Raw genomic sequence first — 26,499 nt, 5'->3', positions numbered from 1 at the left:
GACAAGTGACTGTCCAGTCTCTTATTAAAAACCTCCAGTGATGGAGCGCCCACGATTTCTGGAGGCAAGCTGTTCCACTGGTTAATTGTCCTCACTGTCAGGAACTTACTCCTTAATTTCAGATTGCTTCTCTCTTTGATCAGTTTCCAACCATTATTTCTTGACTTGCCCTCTGGTGCTTTGGAGAATAATTTGACACACACACACACACACACACTTCTTTGTGGCAGCCTCTCAAATACTGGAATTCTGCTATCATGTCACCCCTATTTCTTCTTTTCTACAGATTGGCCCCAGTCTTTCTGAAAAAGACTGGCCTCTTTTGTTTTTGCTTGAGGCTGGGGCGGCTTTCTACCTTTTGCCAAGATTTTTTCTCCATTTCTCCTTTAGAAGAAATATTCTATCCTGACTTTTTTTAAAAAAAATATTCCCCAAAATATTTCATTCTCTAGGAGTGTGGGTGGGTGCTGACTTTCTACAAACTCAGACATAAGTGATGCTTTATTTAACCATGGCTTAATTTATTCAACCGTGGGTTGTGGTGGTTGATCACAGATCCCTTACTGTCCTCTCAACAAAGAAAAAAAACTTTCAAAAAGAATAGAAAATGGATTTCCCAATGTTGGATGAATGGATATGTGATTGGTAATGTCATTAGCATTGAAGTAGCAGCAAATTTCACTTCCAAGGAAGCTCTTGGAACCTTTTAAAACTATCTCCAAACTCTTAAAGGTCTCCCAGTAGCTTAATTAATTAATCTTGATTAAACAATCTTGAGTTGAAACTTAACATTAAGAAAACCAAGATCATGGCATCCGGCCCTCTCAATTCCTGGCAAATAGATGGAGAAGAAATGGAGGTAGTGACAGATTTTATTTTCCTGGGCTCCAAGATCAGTGCAGATGGGGACTGCAGCCAAGAAATTAAAAGATGCTTGCTCCTGGGTAGGAAAGCCATGGCAAATCTTGACAGCACACTAAAAAGCAGAGACATCACCCTGTCAACAAAAGTGCGTATAGTCAAGGCTATGGTCTTCCCAGTTGCAATGTATGGCAGTGAAAGTTGGACCATAAAAAAGGCTGAGCACCAAAGAATTGAGGCCTTTGAACTATGGTGCTGGAGAAGACTCCTGCAAGTCCCTTGGACTGCAAGGCGATCAAACCGGTCAGTCCTAGAGGAGATTTACCCTGACTGCTCTTTAGAAGGCCAGATCCTGAAGCTAAAACTCAAATACTTTGGCCACCTAATGAGGAGGAAGGACTCACTGGAGAAGAGCCTAATGCTGGGAAAGATTGAGGGCAATAGAAGAAGGGGACGACAGAGAATGAGGTGGCTGGATGGAGTCACTGAAGCAGTAGGCGTGAGCTTAAATGGACTCTGGAAGATGGTAGAGGACAGGAAGACCTGGAGGAACATTGTCCATGGGGTCGCGATGGGTCGGACACGACTTCGCAGCTAACAACAATAACAACAAACAATCTTGTTTAAACAATCAGGGGAACAACCTTCCTCCAGAAGTTGTGGGTGCCCCAACACTGGAGGTTTTTAAGAAGAGACTGGAGAACCACTTTTTTTGAAATGGTATAGGGTTTTCTGTTTTGAGCAGGGGGTTGGACTAGAACAGAAGTCCCCAACCTTTTGGGCACCAGGGACCAGTTATGTGGAAAGAGATTTTTCTGTGGACCGGAGGGGGTGTGGTTTTGTGTGCTGTCTGCATCCCATGGATGGGGCTTTGGTTGTTTGTGCGGCCCGATTGCTGGCATGTTGTGGACTGGTACCGGTCCACGGACCGGGGGATGGGGACCACTGGACTAGAAGACCTCCAAGTTCCCTTCCAACTCTGTTATTCTGTTAAAGTGGATCAACTACTAAATTTATTACTCCTTTTTCTTCCACTAGATGGTAGCAAAGTTTGTCTCTTTCTTTTTCAGACTAGGCAGGTGTTCCTCAACCTGAAGACTAGTGATTTTTTTTTTCCTAGTATGGTGGAAGCAACTAAATTTTACAAGTTTCTTCTACGTCTCCTCAGAAAACACAGTCACGTTTGAGTTATCTGTTTCCTTGACGATGACCTGAAAACTCACCTATTTGAACAAGCCGGCCTGGTCTGATGGGTTTGGGGGTATTTTAATTGTAATTTTAATTAACTTTTTACTGTAATTGGGCTATTCTATTTAATTCTCATTTTAACTTTTGTATATTGTATTTTTATTGCATTTTATTGCCCTGTACACCGCCCTGAGTCCTTCGGGAGAAGGGCGGTATAGAAATTAAATTAAATAAATAAAATAAATAAATTTTGAGTATCACCATCTCACCAGGATTCTTTTCTTATGTAGTTGTTTTAATCAGAATTAAGAAGGAATAATGAAGTTATACATAAAAGAGGAAAATATACTGTGTGGTTAGCTGTCATCATTAATATTAGCATTTTCTAACCTATTGTCTTTCTGTGTTAATTCTTTTTTGCCAGCCTTCCATTTGGAACAGAATGGGAGAATAATAGCACCAGTAATTGGGGGTCCAGAGTTGCCAAAAGAATATCAAACCATCTCACTACTATAGCTTATGGATCTCAAAACACTGTCCACACTTTTGTTATACAACATATTTTTTTAACAAAACCTAAATCTTGCTATCATTCCTATTTATAGGATAATTTGGACTTCCCCACAGGTGGTCACTGATCTGCTAGATCAGTGGGTTTTTTTGGCAAGTTGGACTTCAACTCCCAGAACTCTTCACCCAGCATGGCTGGATGAGGAATTCTGGGAGTTGAAGTCCACACATTGTCAACTTACCAAGGTTGAGAAAGACTGTCCTAGATTATTTGGAAAGGTTTAGTCCTCTTACGTATTTCAGGTTTCTAAAGAGATCGAGAAAATGCATTAGATATATACATTCTGTTGGCCAGGTGTTGATCAGATATCCATTTTCACCTTTGTTGTAGGTTCTCTGGGAAGAGCACAAAAGATCAAAGAACCTGGGTCAGCAACAGGCTTGGAGAGGAAACCTTATCAGCTTAGCTGCAATCTCTCTTTTGTGACTTCAGAAATGATCCAATGGTATCAGCAGTTCTCTGGGCAGAAACCACGGTACCTCGGTGGGGCCTACCCAAGCTATAACGATGAAATTGCCAATCCAAAGGGAAAGTTGTATTTTTCTCAAGACAAGACATCCAGCACGCTTGTGATCGATGACCTCACTCTGGCAGATGCTGCTGTCTATTTCTGTGCTCTGAAAGACACACAGTGTCTCAAGGATGGATCTGTTGCCGTTCATGAACCTCTTTCAGGTACTGAACACAGGAGGAGCTATTGCAAAGGGATATGGAGCAGAGAACGTGGAGAAGAACACAACAGAACAGAATAACAGAGTTGAAAGGGACCTTGGAGCTCTTCTGGTCCAACCCTTTGCACAGGCAGGAAACCCTGTATTATTTCAGACAAATCATTGTCCAATCTCTTCTTAAAAGCTTCCAGTGTTGGAGCACTCACAACTTCTGGAGGTAAGGTTGTTCCACTGATTGATTGTTCTCACTGTCAGGAAATTTCTCCTTAGCTCTAGGTTGCTTCTCTCTCTGATTAATTCCCATCCATTGCTCCTTGTCCTGCCTTCAGGTGCTTTGGAGAATAGCTTGAGCCCATCTTCTTTGTGGCAGCCCCTGAGATATTGGAACACTGCTATCATATGCTTTCATTAAACTAGACATGCCCAATTCCAACAACCGTTCTTTATGTGTTTTAGCCCCCTAAATCAGCTTTGTTGCTCTTCTCTGCACTCTTTCTAGATACTAAACCACCCCTTTGTGATATAGTCAGGTACTGTATGGTTGTGGCAGGCAGATTACAAAACTAAATTTCCCCTTGAGTTGACTACTTCTCCTTGTGATTACACAGACACATTCTTGTGGTTCCCCTGCCTGTTATGTAAAAGGGATGGTTTTCTTCTGGATTGTGTTTTGGAATTGTCACAGTTGCTTTCTTCAGCCCTTGGTTTCAAATTTATTTATTTATTTTTTATTTTAATTCCATTTATATCCTGCCCTTCTCCGAAGACTCAGGGCGGCTTACAAGCTTAGCAGTAGCCTTCATTCTATGTATATGGCTGCTTATTAGGGCTTTCACACACACCCCAAGCAGCATTATTACAAAGTCAGCTTAATTGCCCCCAACAATCTGGGTCCTCATTTTACCTACCTCGGAAGGATGGAAGGCTGAGTCAACCTTGAGCCTGGTGGGATGCGAACCTGCACTAATTGCAGGCAGCTGGTGTTACTTAAGGAGGCATTAGCCCACTGCTCCACCAAGGCTCCACCAAATGATCTCTCAACCAAGTAAGCCTAAGTCTTTTTAAGATGTTTTTTTTAAATATATAGATCAGCCAGGTTCTGCTTTCAGTTCAGCAGAATGGCCCTTGATCAAGGAGGAGACCTTATACCATTTCAGACAAATGGCTGTCCAATCTCTTCTTAAAACCTTCCAATGATGGAGCACCCACAACTTATGGAGACAAGCTCTTCCACTGGCTAATTGTTTCACTGTTAGGAAATTTCTCCTTAGTTCTAGGTTGGTTCTCTACTTGGTTAATTTCCATCCATTGCTTCTTGCCCAGCCTTCAGGTACTTTGGAGAGTAAGTCAAAAAAAACCCTTTGTGTCAACCCCTCAAATGTTGAAACACTGCTATCATGTCTCCCCTAGTCTTTTTCTTCATTAGGCTAAACATACCTAGTTCCCTCAACAATTCACCATACATTTTAATCTTTGGACCTCTTAAAAAGAAATATTCTTTTTTTTTACAACCAAGGATAATACAAAGATAACACTCACTTATTTATTCCAAAAGCATATCTTTGTGATGAAAGCTAAATATCGAAAACTTTTTTTACCTTCTTCCCTATTGTCCTCAATGTCAGCAGTAGCTGAAATTCCAACGTCTTCACCATGAATTGGAAAGTTACTTTTCATGACATGTTATGATCCTTTAAGAACAGATCAGAATGAAGGCTACTGCTAAGCTTGTAAGCCGCCCTGAGTCTTCGGAGAAGGGCGGGATATAAATGGAATTAATTAAAGTATCTAAAATGTATTCCAAACCATGGACAGCACCATCGTACTATGATTTCTCCTCTAATTCCAATGATCTCCCTTCAGTAAACTTCTCTCGGACATCTGAAGGGTACAAATGGGTCCACGGGTTCAAGTTCCCGACAAAGGAAGTGACAGAACAGATCAATATTACTGCCAGTACAGATTCATAAGAAAATTGAGATCTTTTCATCATGCATGAAGAAGATTCAAAAGCTGTCCTTCTATTATACTGTAAACCCTTCTTGGGATTCATCCTTGAATTAAGCAATGGGTGCTAGTTAACTGGAGAAAGTTTCAGTATTGGCTATGGGTGTTGACTTCCTGTTTCTTCCACCTTTATGAGAGGCAAGGTAAAATAATGGTACAATATCTTTGCTGGATAACCCTCCCACTCCTCTTCTGGGAAAAAAAAAATAAGATTGCTCCTTCAAACAGGTTTATGTTTAGACTTTAGGGAAAGCTAAAGTCTTCTTTCTTAATACTTTACAAACAGCTTCTTTCACTTCATTGTTCCTAATGGTGTAAATGAAAGGATTATAGTATATAGCCAAGAAACAGATATGATTGCCTTGGAGGAGGAATTCTTAAGGTTAGGCCTTAAATAGACAAAAAAAGACTGAACCATACAACATGCAGACCACAACCAGATGGGAAGCACAGGTAGAAAAGGCCCTCTGTTGTCTGGTGGTTGAAGGCATTCGGAGAATGGTGCAAATGATAAAGAGGTAAGAAATGAAGGTGAAAAGCAAAGAGGACATCACCACAACCACTGTAACTAGGAAGCTCAGGGCTTCAATGAGATGCGTGTCTCCTCCTGCAATTTTCAACACAGGTCCTGCATCACAAAAGTAATGATTGATAATGTTGGAAGTGCAGTAGGGTAGGTTTGTAGTCAAAAATCTCTGATAAAAAATGGAGAAAAAGCCTCCAAACCAGGCTGCCATTGCTAGTTTAAAGCAAACCTCAGAAGTCATGATAGTGGCGTATCTCAAAGGATGGCAGATGGCTAAGTACCTGTCCAAGGATATCAATGTGATGATGAAAAATTCTGTAACGCCGAAGAAGAAGTAAAAGATCAGTTGCGTGATACAGCAGTGAAAACAGATGGAATTCTTTGCAGAGAGATAGTTGACCAGCAGTTTAGGAATGAAAGTTGTGGTGTGTCCAATATCAATACAAGACAGGTTGCTAAGGAAGAAATACATGGGTTTCTGAAGATGGTGGTCCACAATTACCATGACAATGATGAGACTGTTGCCCATCAGACATAGGAGGTAGAGCAGAAAGAAACAAGCAAATATCATATTTTCCATTCCCCAAACACTTGTCAATCCAACAAGAATGAATTCAGTTACTCTTGTACAGTTGGTCAAATTCATATTTCTCCTCCTGTTACAAAAAGAGAAGATACGGAATCCTCACTGAATCAAGATTTATCTCATTTCTAAAGATATTTTTTATGCAGACTACTGGGATTGCAACACAGGGAACCTAAGTCTGGATTTTCTCATCATGTCAGTGAAAGTTGTACGTAGCTATGGTAGTGAAATAAGGCATTTCCATATCAACATTTAAATCTCTGTTACAATTTCTAATGGAATACTACAACACATGAGTCCAAAAACCAAAGAAAAGCATTTACAACTTATTGTGATGTCCGGGAGTCATCTTACCGGAGCAAGGACGACATGGGGCTCCTGCATCGTGTATCATCTTTGGACTGCTTTTGCAGTGACGCCGGTGATTTAGACTACTTTTACTCTGGCCTGCCTATCCTCCTTGCCTTGGACACACTTTTTACCATCTGCCTACCTATCCTCTCCCCTCTCCCTTTGGACTTTCGACATACCTGGGTATCGGCCACGGTGGGAGAGTGGCTGGACTTTTCCATCTGCAACCACATAGAGGTGGGAGCTCTATGGGTTTGCCTACCCAGAGGATATCTGGTCCACCCCCAGGAACGGAGCCTCTACCCATTGTGAGAGAACGGGCTGCGGCCTGTCTTGGGGGCCACCCAACTGAGTGGCAGTGAAGTTGGGTGGATCCAGGTTTCTGTCATGTTCAATCCTCCCATGGACAACTAGGGATGCCTATCCTGGACTGTTTGGACTTTTATACTTATGCGGCAATATACGAGTACGCGTTTGTACGCCCTCAGGGGTGCCCCCCTCTCCTGGGTGCGACCTGCCTCCTTAAATGTTGATGACCTTGATGACGGGCCCGAGTTTTGGGTCTCTGAGAGATGGCTGGGCAGGGGCAGGGGCTATCCATGTAATTCTAGGAAGCCTCTGATTATTTTTTTTATCCAAATTTTTTATAAGGTTAGGGAGCGGGGTGGGAGATAGCGGTGGTTTGGCTATGGGGGGTGGCCGATCTACCATGGTTCAGACCAGCCTTGGGTCTGATGGCACGGGGGGAGAACGGGGTGGCGTTGTCGCCGGGGCTCATGAGCGGGTCGTGGGATTATCAATTCCCACGACGGGGAAAGGCAGCAGGCGGATAGACAGGGGGCCGTATCGTTACCGGGAGGGCCGTCCCCGCTATTTGCAAGCGGTGAGGCGCTCCGACCCTCTGCTTCTTCCCCGAGGTTCCGGGAGCGAGGATGTGCAGCCTCCTGAGCTCCGGCTGGTGTACCTGAATGCCAGGTCCGTGGTTAATAAAGCTCCCCTCGTTAGGGATTTAGTTGAGGGTGAGCAGGCGGACCTGGCTTGCATCACGGAGACTTGGTTGGGCCCAGAGGGTGGGGTCCCTTTGGTTGACCTCTGCCCACCAGGCTTCCGGGTGCTGCACCGGCCAAGAGCTCAAGGTAGGGGTGGGGGAGTGGCGGTTATTATTAGGGAGACCTTATGTCCGCGGGAGACCACCGTTTCTCAGATAGTCGGGTGTGAGTCTCTCTTTGTGAGATTTGGTTCGGGGGCGCAGTTGGGTTTGCTGCTGACGTACATTTCGCCTAGTCGTGCAGCGGCAGCCCTGCCCGAGCTGCTTGATATCCTCTCAGGGTTGGTGGTTGAGTTTCCCAAACTTATAGTTTTGGGAGACTTCAATCTACCATCCCTGGGAGGCTCATCTGAGCTAGCTCGGGAGTTCATGGCTTCCATGACGGCCATGGACCTGACGCAAGTAATTTCTGAACCAACTCATGAGGGAGGCCACACTCTTGACCTGATTTTTTTATCTAGACGGTGGTTGGATGATCTTGGTGGGGGCTCTCCATTTATTATGCCCCTGTCATGGACCGATCATCATCTCCTGCGGATGGTCTTCCGTTTTGCCACCCCCCGCCGTGGGGATACGGAACCAATTAGATGGTACCGCCCCAGACGCTTAATGGATCCTGATAGATTCCAAGCGGCGCTGGGGTCCCCACCTGCCTCCATTGCTCACAGCTCGGCGGATGCCTTAGTGGAAACCTGGGAAAGGGCAGCCACTGAGGCACTTGACCGGGTTGTACCCTTGCGGCCCCTGACCCGGCGCAGATCCCAGCGAGCTCCATGGTTCTCCGCGGAGCTCCGGGAGATGAAGCGTCGGAAACGGGGCCTAGAGAGCTGCTGGAGGTCGAGCCGATCCGAACCCGACCGGTTGCGGTTAAGAACCTATATTAGGTCTTATCTCGCAGCGATGAGGGTGGCGAGGTGTAATTACTTCTCTACCCTCATTGCGTCCGCAGATAATCGCCCGGCCGCCCTGTTTAGGGTGACTCGCTCGCTCCTTAATCAGGAGGTGAGGGAGGATCCCTTGCAGGGTCGTGCCGAGGAATTTAGTCAACATCTGTCGGATAAAATCGCTCGGATTCGGACCGGTTTGGACTCCAGCTGGGCAGAGTCAGGCGATCAGGACACGGACGGTCTTGTCAATGTTATCTGGGAAGAGTTTGATTCTGTGACCCCTGATGAAGTGGACAGGATTATGGGGAGGCTGAGCTCCTCCACATGTTTGTTGGATCCGTGCCCTTCCTGGCTGGTTTATGCAGCTAGGGAGAGGACACGAGGCTGGCTCCAGGCGGTTATATCTGCTTCTTTGAGTGAGGGTTATTTCCCCACCGTCTTGAAGGAGGCGGTGGTGAGACCTCTCCTCAAGAAGCCTGCCTTGGACCCAGCTGTATTGAACAACTTTCGTCCAGTCTCCAACCTTCGCTTTCTTGCGAAGGTTGTTGAGAGTGTGGTGGCGCATCAGCTCCCTCTGGTCCTGGATGAAGCGGATTATCTGGACCCCTACCAATCGGGTTTCAGGCCCGGGTACAGCACGGAGACGGCATTGGTCGCTCTGGTGAATGATCTCTGGAGGGCTCGGGACAGGGGATATTCCTCTGTCCTAGTCCTATTAGACCTCTCGGCGGCTTTCGATACCATCGACCATGGTATCTTGCTGCGGCGTCTCAGGGGATTGGGAGTGGGAGGCACGGTTCTTCGGTGGTTCTCCTCCTATCTCCTGGGACGTTCGCAGTCGGTGTTGGCAGGGGGCAGAGATCGGCCCCTAGGTCTCTCGTTTGTGGAGTTCCTCAGGGGTCGGTTCTCTCGCCTCTCCTGTTCAACATCTACATGAAACCGCTGGGTGAGATCATTCGTGGTTTTGGAGTTGGGTATCATCAATATGCCGATGATACCCAACTTTTCTTTTCGACCCCAAACCACCCCAGTGATGCCCTCGCTGTGATGTCCCGTTGCCTGGAGGCGGTTCGGGTCTGGATGGGGAGGAACAGACTTCAGCTCAACCCTGACAAGACTGAGTGGCTGTGCATTCCGGCATCCCGGGACATTCAAAATGTTCCATCTCTTTCTATGGGGGGTGAGCTCTTACCCCCCGTGGATAGGGCTCGCAACTTGGGAGTCCTCCTAGATTCACGGCTTACCCTAGAAGATCATGTAGTGGCCGTGACTAGGGGGGCTTTTGCCCAGGTTCGCCTGGTGCGCCAGTTGCGGCCCTATCTGGACCGGGATGCCCTGTGCACGGTCACTCATGCGCTCGTGACCTCTCGCCTTGACTACTGTAATGCTCTCTACATGGGGCTTCCCTTGAAGACCACTCGGAGGCTCCAACTGGTACAGAATGCGGCCGCGAGAGTTGTCTTGGGAGTTTCCCGGTACTCCCATGTTACACCTTTGCTCCGCGAGCTGCATTGGTTACCAGTTGTCTTCCGGGTGAGGTTCAAGGTCTTGGTTATGATCTTTAAGTCCCTACATGGCATGGGTCCGGGGTACCTCGGGGACCACCTGCTGCCGGCTTCAACTCCCCTCCGCCCTGTGCGTTCCCACAGAGAGGGCCTCCTCAGGGTGCCTCCGGTCAGGGAATGCCGACTGGCGGCCCCCAGGGGGAGAGCCTTCTCTGTGGGTGCCCCGGCTTTGTGGAACCAACTGCCGGTGGAGCTCCGGACGGCATCGGACCTCCGAACTTTCCGTCGTGGTCTGAAGACCCATTTGTTTGAATTGGCCGGTCTGGCCTGATGGGGGAGCTGGGTTTTAAATTGTTATTTTAGATTGTATTATTGTTTTTTAATTGGGCATTGATTTAATCTCTGTTTTAACTTTTGTATAGTATTGTATTTTTATTTATATGCCCTGTGAACCGCCCTGAGTCCCCAGGGAGAAGGGCGGTATATAAATTAAATAAAACGTAAACGTAAACGAATTGTGCCACTGTTTGAAAATCAGAGCGCGTTTGGGGATTCTTAAAAGCACCATGACATTTTGGGAAATGGTTGTCTAGAGGTGAAATATTCCAGTAAAAATTAAAAGTTTATTCTCTGCAACATTTTACTTTTCATTAATTGTTTGGAGATGTGAGTAAATAAATAATTAGAGAAACATAAATCCTAAGATATTTTTCTTGGTGTGGGCATGTGGAAATGGATGTGTCTACATGCTAGGAAGTCACAGTAACATCTGCAGTGAAATTCTCCCCACCCTTACCTTAAGATTTGTTCTTCCTTTTTTATCTGCCTTGTCTTCTCCAAATGCTTTTGATTCTATCTCTCTATCCATTCACCAAGAAAGTGTTTTGAAGAATCATACAAAATGTTACAGTATATGTTGAGCAGAGATGATAGACTTCTTTTGGAAATATTTTCCTTAACATTTAAAGAACATATAGCATCTTAGAAAGTTTATTTACATCTTCTCTAAGAGATGTGGGAGACAGTCTCTAAGGATATTTGTCTTTAATTTCCCATGAGCATCCATGCACTGTAGGTAAAATATACTGAAGACTGATATTATTGGACCAAAACTTAAGTGCCATGTCAAAAAAGAAGGCCTTCTTGAAGCAATCCGAAAAGAACTCTGTGATTTTTGCATAGTTCATCTAATTCATATTTTTCTTCAAGGGCAAAAAGAAAAATAATAATAAAACCTTTCTTGATGTAGGGCTTAAATTTCTACAAATGTTTGTGAGAACATTTCTAAAATAATAACAGAATAATAACAACAGAATAACAGTGTTGGAAGTGACCTTGGATTTCATCTAGTCCAATTCAAACAAATGGCTGTCCAGTCTCTTCTTAAAAACTTCCAGTGTTGGAGCATTCACAGCTTCTGGAGGCAGGTTGTTCCACTGATTAATTATTCTAACTGTCAGGAAATTTCTCCTTAGTTCTAGGTTGTTTCCCTCCTTGATTAGTTTCCATCCATTGCTTCTTGTCCGGCCTTTGGGCACTTTGGAGAATAGCTTGACTCCCTCTTCTTTGTGGCAGCCCCTGAGATATTGGAACACTATTATCATGTCACCCCCAAGTCCTTCTTTTCATTAAACTAGACATACCCAATTCCAGCAACCGTTCCTGATATGTTTTAGCCTCCAGTCCCCTAATCATCTTTGTTGCTCTTCTCTGTACTCTTTCTAGAGATATTTATATCTCAATTCCCATAGATTTCCACAGACAGTGCTCAGAACAGATAATTCTGAACCAGCATGAATGATGTCTGCTTTTGTTTAGACTAAATTCCAAGACTCCCAGAAATGAAGTCTTAAATTATCTCAGAGGTTGCCACAAAGATTGCTGCATTGCTCCATTTTCTATAGAGGTTTCAGAAGTACATTTTTGCTGCTGTGACAAATATTGCTTCTCAGCTTGCCAACAACCTGGGGGGGGGGGGAGGGAAGAGATTTGGAATGAGACTGTGAGACTCAAGGACATTACACCAGGTATCTGGCCAGACCTAGATATGTTTTCTCATAACAATATTTTTCCACCTCATTGGGCCACGTGATCTAACCCAGAGGGAAGAGGGAAAATTGCATGCTTTTACTACATGGGTTTGGGAGAGATCTTGCTGAAGTGATGTACTCAATATAGTTTTACATTAAGAGATTGGAATGTCTTGAAGGTGTTTGCTTGATTGGGTCGATCAGTCAGAATGTTGACATATCATTTATAAAGATATTGGTCTTTCAGTTTCCATAAGAATACATAGACTATATTCAGAATAGATGGTTTAGAATCAGCAACGTGTTTTTCTTCACGTCGGCCTGGATATACCTTCACCACAGGAAGTGGTCTCTGTTAGGGATGGAACCCTTCAAGGACTAAACTGTGCCTCTCCATTGCTAGCCCAGCACTTCGACAAATGTACCACATTTGTGCCACAAATGTACCACATTTGTGCCACAAATGTATCTAACTACTTTTTGCATACAGCACATGGAAGAATATAAATAAATAAATAAAGGCTTAGAAAACAGATTTTATTGAAAACACATAAATGACATAAAGTCAATGCATTATGACAACGAGCCAACTGCTCTGAAATCACCCACCTCACAATCTTCATCACTGATAACCTAGAAGTGGGGAAGAAACTCATTTAGCTTCTACAGTATGTCTCTCATTACCCATATTAAAAGCAAGGAATATTCAATAGGAATTTTATTTAAAAATGTATTATCTAAATATACAATATAAATATGCATTGATTTAGATATTTTTTTTCCAATGAAGTGGTAGGTTAGGCAAATGCCCAGAGATTACAATTGGGGAAAGCTTTAATTCATAATTTGAAAAAAATGATTCTATAATCCAGAAAAGAGGGTTTGAAATATACATCAAAGGAGGGAATAAGGTAAACCAAAATGGGTGGAAAAATCTCCATCACCGTAAACAGCAAAGAAGAATTTGCTCACATGAAAAGAGGAATTTTTTTTTAACTTGTGGAGAGGACGCCAAGTTGAGGAATCTAAAGATGAGAAGAGGAAAAAGACACCATCAGATCTGAGTATTTATGAACAAAGAAAGGTGCAGATGGAAGCTTTTTAATGGAAGTATACAGTCCTGTCCCTCCAATTCCAATGAGAAATGTGGTTGATCCTCTGGTATTTGCTAAAATAATCCACCCATTTTTACCCAAAAAAGGTCAATTTCTTTCTGGAACCTTCTCATAAAAAGAAAAAGATCATGCTTCTCTGCTACTATGCATGATGAAGACCATTAAACAGCTTTTATTCATAGGTCCGTTTTTATACTATTCTTTTGGTGTTGAAATCTGAATCACTATCGAAAGTGTATTGCTAATTCAGCTCGTTTCTTGCATGTTTTCAGTAAAAGAAGTCCTACTCTTTTACATTAAGGTTTATTCTTTTGAGTCCAGAAAACATCTTTCAATCAAATATAAGAAAGAATAGAATAGGCTGTCATTTCTTCTTCAAAACAGTCATGATGCCACCCTTCCCCAAAGTAATACAGATACTCAATGAATATTATAGTCCATGCAGTGGAGTAAGAAAGAGGTATTTCTAACATCAAGAATGAACTATATTCAAAAGCTATGATTCCAGATAGGTTATTCAACTCCCATCAACTTCATGCTGGCTGAGGAATTCTGGGAGTTGAGGTCCACAAGTTCTTAAAGTTGCCTAGGCAGTACAATACCTTGGAAGCTTCCCAACAATCCTTTTGTGATGGGATCAAAATTGCACATTAAGATAAGAAAAAATTCCATTTGCAACTCACCATATTACATTTTTATCAAGGTAGGTTTGTTACAGAATATCTGTATAATAGCTTTGAAGATGATTCTGAAGTCTCCAACCTTGGCAATTTTAAGAATTGTGGACTTCAACTCCCATCAACTTCATGTTGGCTGAGGAATTCTGGGAATTGAGGGCCACAAGTCTTAAAGTTGCCAAGGCCGTACAAGACCACAGAAGTTTCCCAACATTTGTTTTGTCATGGGATCAAAATTGCATTGCTTTCTCCATCTCTATTAAGGTAGATTAGTTACGGAATATCTGCACAATAGTTTTGAACCCTGTTGCTTTCAGTAGGACAGCACAGTCATTTTGCATCACATCTCAACAAAAGCTTATGCCATGAGATTTGGGACCCCTACAGTCTTTCTTTCCAAAAGTTTCCTTACTGCATCCTTGACTTCATTGTTCCTAATGGTGTAAATGAAAGGATTTAGTGCCGGGGCAACCATGGTGTACAATATGGATACAGATTTCATCATACTAAAAGAAGAGTTCTTGACATTAGGTCTTAAATAGACAAAAAAAACTGACCCATACAAAATGCAGACTACAACCAGGTGGGAAGCACAGGTAGAGAAAGCTCTCTGCTGTCTGGTGGTTGAAGGCATTCGGAGAATGGTGGAAATGATGAAGAGGTAAGAAATGAGGGTGAAAAGCAAAGAGGACATAATCACAACCACCGTCAGTAGGAAGCCCAGGGCTTCGATCACATGTGTATCTCCTCCAGAAATCTTCAACAAAGGTCCTTCATCACAATAGAAATGATTGATAACATTGGAAGCACAGTAGGGTAGGCTTGCAGTCAATACACCCTGATACAGAATAGAGAAAAAGCCTCCAAACCATGCTGTTATTGCTAGCTTAAGGCAAACCCCAGAAGTCATAATAGTGGAGTATCTCAAAGGATGGCAAATGGCTATGTATCTGTCCAAGGATATCAACGTGATGATGAAAAATTCTGTAACGCCAAAGAAGAAGTAAAAGATCAGTTGCGTGATACAGCAGTAGAAACAGATGGAATTATTTGCAGAGAGATAGTTGACCAGCAGTTTAGGAATAAAAGCAGTGGTGTGTCCAATATCAATACAAGACAGGTTGCTAAGGAAGAAATACATGGGTTTTTGGAGATGCTGGTCCAAAATTACCATCACAATGATGAGTCCGTTGCCCATCAGACACAGGAGGTAGAGCAGAAAGACACAAGTAAATATCATATTTTCCATTCCCCAAACACTTGGCAATCCAACAAGAATGAATTCAGTTACTCTTGTACAGTTGGTCAAATTCATACTCCCCTTCTGCTACAAAAAGAGGGGGGAAATGAAATCTTCCTTGAATCAAGACTTATTTTCTTATATGTTATTTGTTCTTTTCATAGATCATTTGCCTGTATCCCTATGAACGAACATTAATAAGATAATTTAGATAATGGAGATATGAGTAAATGAAGAGTTGTTGAAATATCAAACTCTATGGAATACTTTGCCTTCAGAAGTTGTGGTGCTCCATCATTAGATGCTTTCAAAAAAAGACTGGACAATCATTTGTCTGAAATGGTATAGAGTCTCCTGCTTGAACAGGGGGGTGGATTAGAGGACCTCCAAGGTCCCTTCCAACTCTTTTATTCTACGTTCTCTCTTCTAGATATTTCTTTCCATATGAGAGGTAATATATGTATATGCTAGGAACTCATAGTTACTTCTGCAGTGAACCTCTGTTCCATTTTCTCATTCTGTAACAGGTGGACCTAAAGATCTCTACACCTTTACCTTGAGTTGTTCTTCCTTCATTACCTGCTTTGTCTTCTCCAAATGCCTTTCACTCCATTTCTCTATCCGTTCATCAAGACAGTTTTTCGAAGTATTGCATTGTACTGTATGTTGGGCAAAGGTGGTAGACCTCTTGAAAAATATTTTCCTTAACACTTGAAGAAAATACAGTAGTTTGCATCATAGAAACGTTATTTACTTTTTTCTCTATAAAATCCTGGTCTTTAAGGATACTTGTCTTTAATTTCCCATGAGTATCCAGGCACTGCATCTAGCATATACTCAAGGCTGACATCCTTTGGATCAAACCTCTGGTGCCTTCCAAAGAAGCAGGTCCTTTGGAGGTCTCTCAGAAGCAACCCAATAAAGACAAACTGTGTAACTCTTTTATACTTCATCTAATTCCCATGCCACTTAAACAGCCAAAAGGGGATGCTTAAAACTTTAATGGTTGTAGCACTTACTTTTCTACAGAAGTTTGAGATATCATCCCTGGAAATATTTCTCAGTTCCCAAGAGTACTCATAGACTCTGCTCAGAAGAGTTGATTTTGAATCAGCGTGAATGATGCCTGCTTTTATTCGGACCAAATTTCAAGATTCCCAGAAATTGAGACATCTATATAGCATTAAGTCTTCAAATAATCTTTGAACGCTCAATAAAAAAGGGGGAAGAGATGATGTCTAAAATTGTTTTTCTTCCCATGCTCCCATCTCCCCTTCATGTTTCCATGGAATTAGGCTGAAGTCATTAACCATACTATGCCCGGAACTCACAGATTTGACATCCCCTTCAGATTGGGTGGGGTGTGGGGATAATTTAGGGAACCAGAACTTTTATACTTTAGTAAAGTATTTTTCAAACTTGGCAATTTTAAGACGGGTGGGCTTCAACTCCCAGAATTCGGCATATCTGACCTTCATTATGAGGACATTGGGATGTTACCAGTTAATGATGTGTAGTACATAATTTTGTCATATGTTCTATGAGATCATGTTTCCTTCAGTGTGGTGTCCAACCCCCATCTCCATTTGATTCATCTTCATTACAAATGGCAGTCTCCTCAAGACTGCTTATATTTTATGTGGAAACTAGAGAGTTTAAATATCTCTTTGCATTCTTGCACCAGAATGGAGGCAGGAGGTAGAATGCAGGGACTTAAATGTCCCCTTTCAACTTTGGCATTTTATGATGACATAATTCTATATTATATGTTACATAAGAGTAGAAGTCACAAAATTTGGGATCTAGAATGGACACAGTAAATCAGTTCAGATGGTCAATAAGATGGTAAGATACACAGATGTGAAAATGTTACTCCAAAGAAGGATCCTTTGTAGGGGTCAAGGTTCACAGTTTGATTCTTGTCTATGACACTTTTTTCTGTTTTCCATTCATTACATTTTCATGGTTCCATTTTTTCTCCTCATAGAGAAGAAAAATCATGCATTTGTGATATATGGAAAGCTCTGCAGATGTGCTGTCCTATGTGTAAATGATACTGCTCAAGGAACAGAAGGACATGGATGTCAAAGGTGATTTTTCTTCTTGGGCCTCCAATATTTCCCCACATTAGAAATGGATATGATTGACCAAGGTCACCCATGAGCTTTGTGGATTAAGGGGAACTTAAAGCTGTGCCTCTCCATTCTAGGACCAAGACATCAATCCATTGACCACACTGTTTTACCATGGGAACCTGCAGGTATTGCAGACCAAGGAAAAGGCTTAGAAAACCAACTTTATTGAAAAGGCATCACGATACAATGTCAATTCATTTTGATAAACCTAACATCTCAAAAGGTCTGGAACCACTGACCCTCAATCTTCATCACTGAAGTGGAAAAAGCAAATTTATTTTCTGTATAAGTTTTTTACTTATATAATGTTGTATCTTTGAATCAATAAGTAAAATCAAAATTATGTAATAATCTCTCATTACATATACTAAAAGCAACAGACACTTTATAAAAATGTGTATCTATGATATGAATATAGTACATAAATATATATTATTTTAGAGAACTTTTTTTAAAGAAATGATAGGTTGGGCAAATATACACATATTACAATTGGGGAAAGCTTTATTTACTAATCTGTTTAATCCAGAAAACAGGATTTGAAATATATAGCAAAGGAGGGAATAAAATAAACCAAAATGGGGGAAAAAAAGTCCCATCAGTGAATGCAGATCTGATTTTCAAGAAAGAAGGATTTGCTCACATGAAAAGAGAAATTATCTAACTTGTTGGGAGGACATCAGGTTAAGGAAGCTAATTCAGATATAAAGATGAGAAAAGGAACAAGGCACCAGATCTGAGTATTTATGAACATGTGATAGCAAAGAAAGATGCAAGCAAAAGTTTTGTAATGGAGATATACAGTCATGACTCTCCAATTTCAAGGAACTATTCTGACAAACATATTTGAACTTGTGGTATAAGCTAAATTAATCCACTCAGTTTTACCCAGAACCTATTTCTTTCTGTAACCCTCCAGAACAACAGAAGATGAAGCTTCTCTGCTACTGTGAGTGATGGAGACAATTGAATAGATCATGAGTTCCCTTTTCACATCTGGTCACAGACCTTTTGGTGCTGCAGCTGCCAAAAAAAACCAAGAACACAGTCCTAGGCTGCATTAACAGAGGGTTAGAATCAAGATCACACGAAGTGTTAATACCACTTTAAAATAATTGGTAAGACCACACTTGGAATACTGCATCCAGTTTTGGTCACCACAGTGTAAAAAAGATGTTAGAACTCTAGAAAGAATGCAGAGAAGAGCAACAAAAGTGGTTAGGGGACTGGAGATTAAAACATATAAAGAATGTTTGATGATGGTATGAATTTAAGGAGGTTTAATGAAAAGAAGGACCAGGAGTGACATGATAGCAGTACTCCAATATCTAATGGGATACCATAAGGAAGAGGGAGTCGAGCTATTCTCCAAAGCACCTGAAGGCAGGACCAGAAGCCATGGATGGAACTTAATCAAGGAGAGAAGCAACCTAGAACCAAGGAGAAATTTCCTGACATGGAAACAATAAATCAGTGGAATGGCTTGTCTCCAGAAGTTGTGGGTGTTCCACCACTGGAGGCTTTTAAGAAGAGACTGGACAACCATTTGTCTGAAATGGTATAGGCTTTCTGGCCTGAGCAGGGAGGTTGGACTAGAAGACCTCCAATGTCTCTTCCAACTCTGTTATTCTGAAATCCTGATCAATACCTAAAGGTCAGTGCTATTTAGGCTCATCTCACAAACATTGGAAATAAGAAAAAAGTCCTACTCTCTTATAACAAGATTTTTTTCCCCTCTGGGTCTAGTGAACATCTTTCACTAAAATATGTTTTGAAAAGAATAGGCTGTCATTTCTTCATCAAATCCCCAGATTAGGTAATCCAGATACTAAATGAACTTTGTAGACTGTATAGATTATATACTGTATATCTTTAATCAAGAATCAACTATATTCAAAAGCTGTGACTCCACGTTGGTGACTAATAACCATGCGACAAAATTGTTAGTTTTATGCTTTACAATAATAGATCACAAATGCAAACAATGAAATGTATTGTGCAATATTGCCCACAATTTGCATTTTCTGATTCCTTAAATGACTTGCATGAAGCAACACCAGGTGACTGTCTGGGTAGCTGAATTGGACATCAAGTTATGAAGCCACTGCCGTACCCGCTTAGAACTTTTGTATATAATTACATGGATTGTGTGTACATGTTTACCTCTCTTTTGTTGTGTTCTTTTCATACGCTAAGTAATAAATAGATCACAGGAGCTTGCCACCAGTCCTTTTATTCTGTGATCATCACACAGTTGCACATTAAAAAAAGAAAATTGGTAGTCTACTGAAGGTACTTTTTCAAGAGGCAACTGGAGTTTTTCTTTGTTTTTCTTTGAAGACATTTCACTTCTCACCCAAAAAGCTTCTTCAGTTCTGACTGAAGCTTCCTGGATGAGAAGCAAAACATCTTCAAGGAAAAACAAAGAAAGTCCAGTTGCTTTGGGACAACCATGACTTGGATGACTGAGACTCTCCATAGAAATAGACATTTGTAACCTACTGTAAACCCACTGTTTTTCTCCATCTTTGTTAAGATAGACTTGTTAAAGAATATCTGCTTTGGAGATGGATTCTGAATCTCTGAAGCTTGATGCTTCTAATAGGATGACATAGTAGTGTTCCATCACTTGTCAACAAAGGCTATGCTGAGAGATCCGAGAGACCTGGAGCCTTTCTTTCCAAAAGTTTCCTTACTGCATCCTTGACTTCATTGTTCCTAATGGTGTAAATGAAAGGATTTAACACTGGGGCGACCATGGTGTACAGTATGGAGACAGACTTCAACCTACTGAAGGAAGAGTTCTTGACGGTAGGTCTTAAATAGACAAAAAATACTGACCCGTACAAAATGCAGACTACAATCAGGTGGGAAGCACAGGTAGAAAAGGTCCTCTGGTGTCTGGTGGCTGAAGGCATTCTGAGAATGGTGGAAATGATGAAGAAGTAAGAAATGAGGGTGAAAAGCAAGGAAGACATAATCACAACCACCGTAACTAGAAAACCAAGCACTTCAATGACTTGTATATCTCCTCCTGCAATCTTAAGCACGGGTCCCACATCACAGTAGAAATGGTTGATAAGGTTGGACGTACAGTAGGGTAGCTCTGCTATCATCACTATCTGATAAAGAATGGAGAAAAAACCGCCCAACCAGGCACCTATTGCTAGTTTAAGGCAGACCCCAGAAGTCATGATTGTACCATACCTCAGAGGATAGCAGATAGCAAGGTACCTGTCCAAGGATATCAAAGTCATGATAAAAAATTCTGTGACCCCAAAGAGGAAGTAGAAGTACAGTTGTGTTATGCAGCAGTAGAAACAGATGGAATTCTTTGCAGAGACATAATTGACCAGCAGTTTAGGAATAAAGGCTGTGGTGTGTCCAATGTCAATGCAAGACAGGTTGCTAAGGAAGAAATACATGGGCTTCTGGAGATGGTGGTCTAGAATTACCACCACAATGATGAGCCCATTGCCCATCAGACACAGGAGGTAGAGCAGAAAGATGCCAGCATGCATCAAACCTTCGAGTCCCAAAACTCTTGGCAATCCAACCAGGTTAAACTCTACTACTCTCGTACAGTTGGTCAAATCCATGTTACCTATAACAAAGGAAAACATGAAATCTTCACTGAGTCAGTCTTTAGCTGCATTTTTTAAAACACAATTTTCATGAATTACTGTTCCAGTTTTTGCATCTTCTGCAGATGGAAAATATTGACGAATAAAATAAAGACTCTGATGAAAGACGTTGAGAACGTAAAGAAAAGAATATAAGTACTTTTGTTTCTACGTGGAGACCGCTTGACGTGGGGAAAAAAAATGAAACATTGATTTTGGGTTTTACTGATTAGACTGATTTGTCATTACAGAAATGGCTAGTTTATACTATTATGAAAACATAAAATTTGAGGTTTGATGTTAATGCTTTATTCTATTGCAACAGAGGAAGTCAGAAGTCAATGTCTTGTCTTGTCTTTTTCCCTTCTCCCTCTCGCTTTTCTATCCCTTTTCCCTCCCCATTGTATCCAACTATTTGCTTTGTATTTTGTATTTTACTTTGTAATTCCTTAAAATGTATTAAATACTACATTTAAAAAAGGGAAGACATTGAGAACATTAGGAGAACATTTGTAGGTGGAAACTCGATATGCAAGGTAGATGTGCTGCTGAGAGGAAGAAAATAAAGGGGTGAATGGATAAGCATTTATGAATGTAAGACATAAAATCATGATACTCAGCCAATAAGAAATGTGTTGATATGTTGAAGAACAGCAATGAAGAATGCCCCATCAAATAAGATTCATGGTTTGTAGGTATCAACACATTTCATGGTTTGTCACTTCATGCTTTGTTTCCTGTCATATAGCATCACAGTCTGGATTGGAATCTTCACTGCTTCAGACATGAAGGTGGTGCAGAGAGTGGTGAGGATGGCAGAAAATATCATTGGCAGTTCCCTCCCTTCCATCCAGGATATGGCACAGAAGGATTGTTTGAACAGGGTCCGCAAGATTTTCTGGGACACTACACATCCTCTTCATGACCTGTTTTCCTTGTTATCTTGTGGGAGGAGGCTCCGTGGTATCCGAAGCAGAACATCCAGATTCAGTCACAGCTTTGTTCCATACAGTATTAACCTTGTGAACTCTAAAGCTTCCTCCTTCTGTTATGTATTCAAGATGGACAGTGAATAATACTGTATTTATATGCTACTTATGTGTAAGGATGCAGGTCTATTCATATGTTGTATATAGTATGTTTTAAATGTGTGTTGTGTATGTGTACACTTTGAGAGGAAGCAACTAAATTTCATTTTTAATGTGTGCCATTGTGCCCACAGGAAAAAGACAATAAAGGTTATCTAATCTAATCTAATCTAATCTAATCTAATCTAATCTAATCTAATCTAATCTAATCTAATCTAGGCATCAACACAGTTTGTAAATGTATATTTGGTAAATTCCTTTATCTTCCTGGATAATCTTGGTTGTTTCCTAAACTACAGAAAGGACACAAGTAATATATTTCCACATGCACACACCCAAGCATTCTTAGGAATAGGAAGTCAAGATCCTCAACAGTGAGAGATTGTTCTCCACTTCAAGCTGAAACAAGAAAAGCAGTAATAGGGACACCTGTTAATTATATTTCAAAATAAAAACAAAATTCTTTTTACAAGTTCTTAGCGGATATTCTGGATCCACAAACAGAATCTTCCAGTTTCAGTAGATTTCAAAGAAACATTTTATCTATTCCAATAAAGAAAAATGCATTAGTTAGTATTTTCAAAGTCTTTTCTGCCCATTACCTCATGGACGTAAGTAGTTATGGAGCTTGGGATAACATCTCCAGAGGAATACATCTCTAATTTCCCATGTGAATCCAGACATGATGCTAAAAGATACTATTTTGAATCGCCATGGTGATGAACCTGGTATAGTTTAAATCAAATTGCTCCAAGATTTGTATTATTACTTCTTGAAAGAGTCTTGCAGGGACAATAAATAATGTTTTCCTCCCATAGAACTTTCCTCTCCTATGAAATTTTCTCTCTTTCCATGGAACTCAAAGGGAGAAAATTATCTACATTAACTCCAGAGCTCACACTGCTGAGGTTATATTTTATTCTTGAGGGGTGGGCATCTACAAAATTAAAAGTGTTTCTGTTCAGTTAATAATTCTTGCCTGGTGCTAACTCTCTACAATTCTCTAAAATATGTTGGACGTCTATAGCTGCAGAAATGTATTTTCAGGTCATCCTCAATTTACAACCCCATTGAGTGGCCATTCAAAGTTATAAGTGCACTGAAAAAAGTGGCTGATGAGCCTTTTCCACACTTATAACTGTTGTAGCAACCCCATGGTCATATGACCAAAATTCAGATGTTTGGCAACCGACATGTTCTTATGACAGTTTTAGTCACATTTTGTGACCTTAAGAAAGTCACCTATGTTGTTGTTGTTGTCACTGCATTTTTTTTTAGTGTTTGTCAGTAAGCTCGTTGCAGTCTGGTGTTTTTTTTGCAAGCTGTATTGTTATCTTATCATTGTAACCATGATGAGTGTCACATGTTCAGCCATGTTGTTTTTTTTGGTTTTATATTTATTACTGTGTGTGCATGTCCAAAACAAAAGTTTACTTTCTTTTTCCTTTTCTTTGTGCTGTCTGGTGAGATAGACATGTGGTCATGAGTCTTTCTTTGTTTTTACAAGTTTCTTTGTAATTAAAAGTTTTATAGTAGAATATATGCTTTGGGGTTTCTTTATTTTTTGCCTGATGTTCACCATGCATCAAATGAACCAAGGTTCATCACCCTCTGATAGGGAGTTTTTGATTTACTCCCTGACAGTTGTTAGCTGCGAAGTCGTGTCGGAGCCATCACGACCCTATGGACAACGTTCCTCCAGGCTTTCCTGTCCTCTACCATCTTCTGGAGTCCATTTAAGCTCACGCCTACTGCTTCAGTGACTCCATCCAGCCACCTCATTCTCTGTTGTCCCCTTCTTCTCTTCCCCTCAACCTTTCCCAGCATTAGGCTCTTCTCCAGTGAGTCCTTCCTTTTCATTAGGTGGCCAGACTATTTGAGTTTTAGCTTCAGGATCTGGCCTTCTAAAGAGCAGTCAGGGTTGATCTCCTCTAGGACTGACCGGTTTGATCACCTTGCAGTCCAAGGGACTCGCAAGAGTCTTCTCCAGCACCAGAGTTCAAAGGCCTCAATTCTTTGGCGCTCAGCCTTTCTTATGGTCCAGCTTTCAGAGCCATACATTGCAACTGGGAAGACCATAGCCTTGACGATACGCACTTTTGTTGACAGGAAGGAAGTCACTTAACAACTGTGTAATTAATTTAATAACCGCAGTGATTCACTTAACTGGTGCAAGAAAGGTCATAAAATGGGGCTAAACTCACTTAATAATTGTCTTGCTTAGCAATGGAAATTTGGGGCTCAATTATGGCCATAAGCTGAGGACTACCTGTATATTTCCCAGGAGACTTCCAGTCTAGTGCATGAAAGAAATTCAACCTCTTTGATCCTTTTTCCCCATATAATTTTTAATTCAGATCATTACAAAGTATTTATTAACTTGCAACATTGTATGAGGTTTTTCATGAAGAATTTGGGGGTGCCCCCTCTGCTACTAATGGGAGGATTGTTATGTAGCTAGCATGGCTATATCCCAAGGGCCGCAGAATACTGCTGTTACCTTCCCACAAAGTGGTACCTATTTATCTAGTTGAATTTGCATGCTTTCGAACTCCTAGCTGGGCAGGAGATGGAGCAACATTAGTACATAGTACTGTAATTGTTTGGCTGCCAAAAGAGTGCTAGATTGTGTAGTTTGCACCCATGCACTTATCCAGGGTGCACCACAGGGGGCTGAACTAGTTCAGGAAAACCACAATGGCAGCTTTTGATGCTGCAGAATTGTGAAGTTGAAAAAAATTTTTTTTCCATGTCCCTTCCAGCTTTATTCTAGTCTATTAAATTGTTGGTAGGTAGCTCCATTTTGGTGCATACTGTCCTTTGTTTTCAAGACAATACAAATTCTTTCGTAGCTACAAATCATCTTCATTTTAAACCAGCAATCTTAGTTCCGAAGAGAGAAAAGTTAATTCATATTATCAACAGCATGTATCTAGTGAGAATTTGAATATTTTCCTGTTTCTTTTTTAAGCCTAGGATGCTTATTTTTCTAGTTTTTAAACAAGATGGACAGTTAACAGATGGCTTTGTTTCAATCCCTCACCAAAGGTAGAAGCAAATTCCTATTGCTTTTTTTGGGGGTGGGTGGGTGGGTGGGGTTTGTGTACTTTTGAAGGGCTTGTGGGATTTCCAAAATAGCTTTCTCATTTGTTCCTTCTGGTATTCAAAAGATTTCCATGTTACCTATTTGGATAAGAAAAGTGTCTGCAAGCAAATAACCAAGCTCGGAGAGCAGCAAGGACTCCTTAGTTCAACCCAATCTTTTCATCTTGCTCCTCGCTCATTTCAAAGAATACTATAGCTCATTGATTAAGACACTGAGTCTTAGACCATTAAAGTTCTATAGCTCAGCAGTTCGAGACCCAAGTGCCGCATGACAGAGTGAGTTCCTGTCTCTTGTCCTAGCTCCTGCCAGCCTAACAGTTCAGAAGCATATAGAAATACAAGTTTATTTATTTATTATTTATTATTTAAATTTATATACTGCCCTATTCCCGTAGGAGTCAGGGCAGTTTACAGGGAAAATTAAAATACATAGCATACAAAATTAAAATCAATTAAAACTACAATTAAATTACAGTCCCTGAAGTTAAACTAAAACCCAATTAAATTAAATTAAATTAAAACCCCTCAGTCTGGGCCAAAGTGCTCGAAGAACCAGGTATTCAGGTCCCGGCGAAATGAGCGAAGGTCGGGGGCAGTCCTGAGTTCCGTGGGAAGTTGGTTCCATAGGGCCGGTGCGCCCACAGAGAACGCCCTTCCCCTGGGAATAACCCGCCGGCATTCCTTAACCGGCGTTACCCTGAGAAGCCCCTCCCTGTGGGAGCGCACAGAATGATGGGAAGTTGATGCCGGCAGAAGGTGTTCCCTTAGATAATCCGGACCCAAGCCATTTAGGGCTTTATAGGTCATTACCAGCACCTTGAATCTTATATGGAGTACCTAGATGACTAGGTACCCCATATAAGCATGCAAGAAGGTTAACAGCATTTCCTGTTTTGGTGTAAGCTCTGTGCTGCGGCATGAGGTCAAGATGGCCACATGACTATGGAAATGTCTTTGGACAAGGCTGGTTCTTTGCCTTAAGAAATGGAGGTGAACATTGCCCCAGTGTCATCACAAATAGAATAGAACAGTCAGGGACACCTTTACACCATTCATTAAGAAGAGAGAGAAAGAAAAATGAAAGAAAGAATAGGGTCACCTGATAGGAGTGTTCCAATATCTAAGGGCTACCAGAAAGAAGAGGGGATCAACCTATTCTGCAAAGCACCTGAAGACAGGACAAGAAGCAATGGATGGAAACTCATCAAGGAGAGAAGTAATCTAGAACTAAGGAGAAATTTCCTGAGTTAGAATAATTTCCTGTTAGAATAATTGATCAGTGAAA

The 26,499-nt window shown here is 41.3% G+C and overlaps 2 protein-coding genes and 1 pseudogene across 3 annotated transcripts; all 3 read right to left on the bottom strand.

Moving 5' to 3' along the window:
* Window positions 1–5,590: 5,590 nt before the first annotated feature.
* LOC310649054 (olfactory receptor 6X1-like) lies at window positions 5,591–6,781 on the bottom strand (annotated as a pseudogene). The gene is made up of 2 exons: window positions 6,765–6,781; window positions 5,591–6,480 (listed from the first exon to the last, which is right to left on the bottom strand). The product of its transcript is annotated as an olfactory receptor 6X1-like (transcript).
* A 7,600-nt stretch (window positions 6,782–14,381) lies between these two features.
* LOC310649053 (olfactory receptor 6X1-like) lies at window positions 14,382–15,338 on the bottom strand (the record flags this gene model as incomplete). The annotated part of the gene is made up of 1 exon (XM_083377309.1): window positions 14,382–15,338. The coding sequence occupies one exon, from the start codon at window positions 15,336–15,338 to the stop codon at window positions 14,382–14,384; it is 957 nt and encodes a 318-aa protein (XP_083233435.1).
* A 4,702-nt stretch (window positions 15,339–20,040) lies between these two features.
* LOC310649052 (olfactory receptor 6X1-like) lies at window positions 20,041–20,997 on the bottom strand (the record flags this gene model as incomplete). Its single annotated transcript, XM_083377308.1, has 1 exon — window positions 20,041–20,997. The coding sequence occupies one exon, from the start codon at window positions 20,995–20,997 to the stop codon at window positions 20,041–20,043; it is 957 nt and encodes a 318-aa protein (XP_083233434.1).
* Between the last annotated feature and the right edge of the window lie 5,502 nt (window positions 20,998–26,499).

This window comes from Vipera ursinii (assembly GCF_947247035.1).
Source record: "Vipera ursinii genome assembly, chromosome: Z".
Taxonomy (NCBI): Eukaryota; Metazoa; Chordata; class Lepidosauria; order Squamata; family Viperidae; genus Vipera; species Vipera ursinii.
The sequence above is the reverse complement of the archived record's forward strand: the minus strand, read 5'-3'. Positions and strand labels throughout refer to the sequence as shown.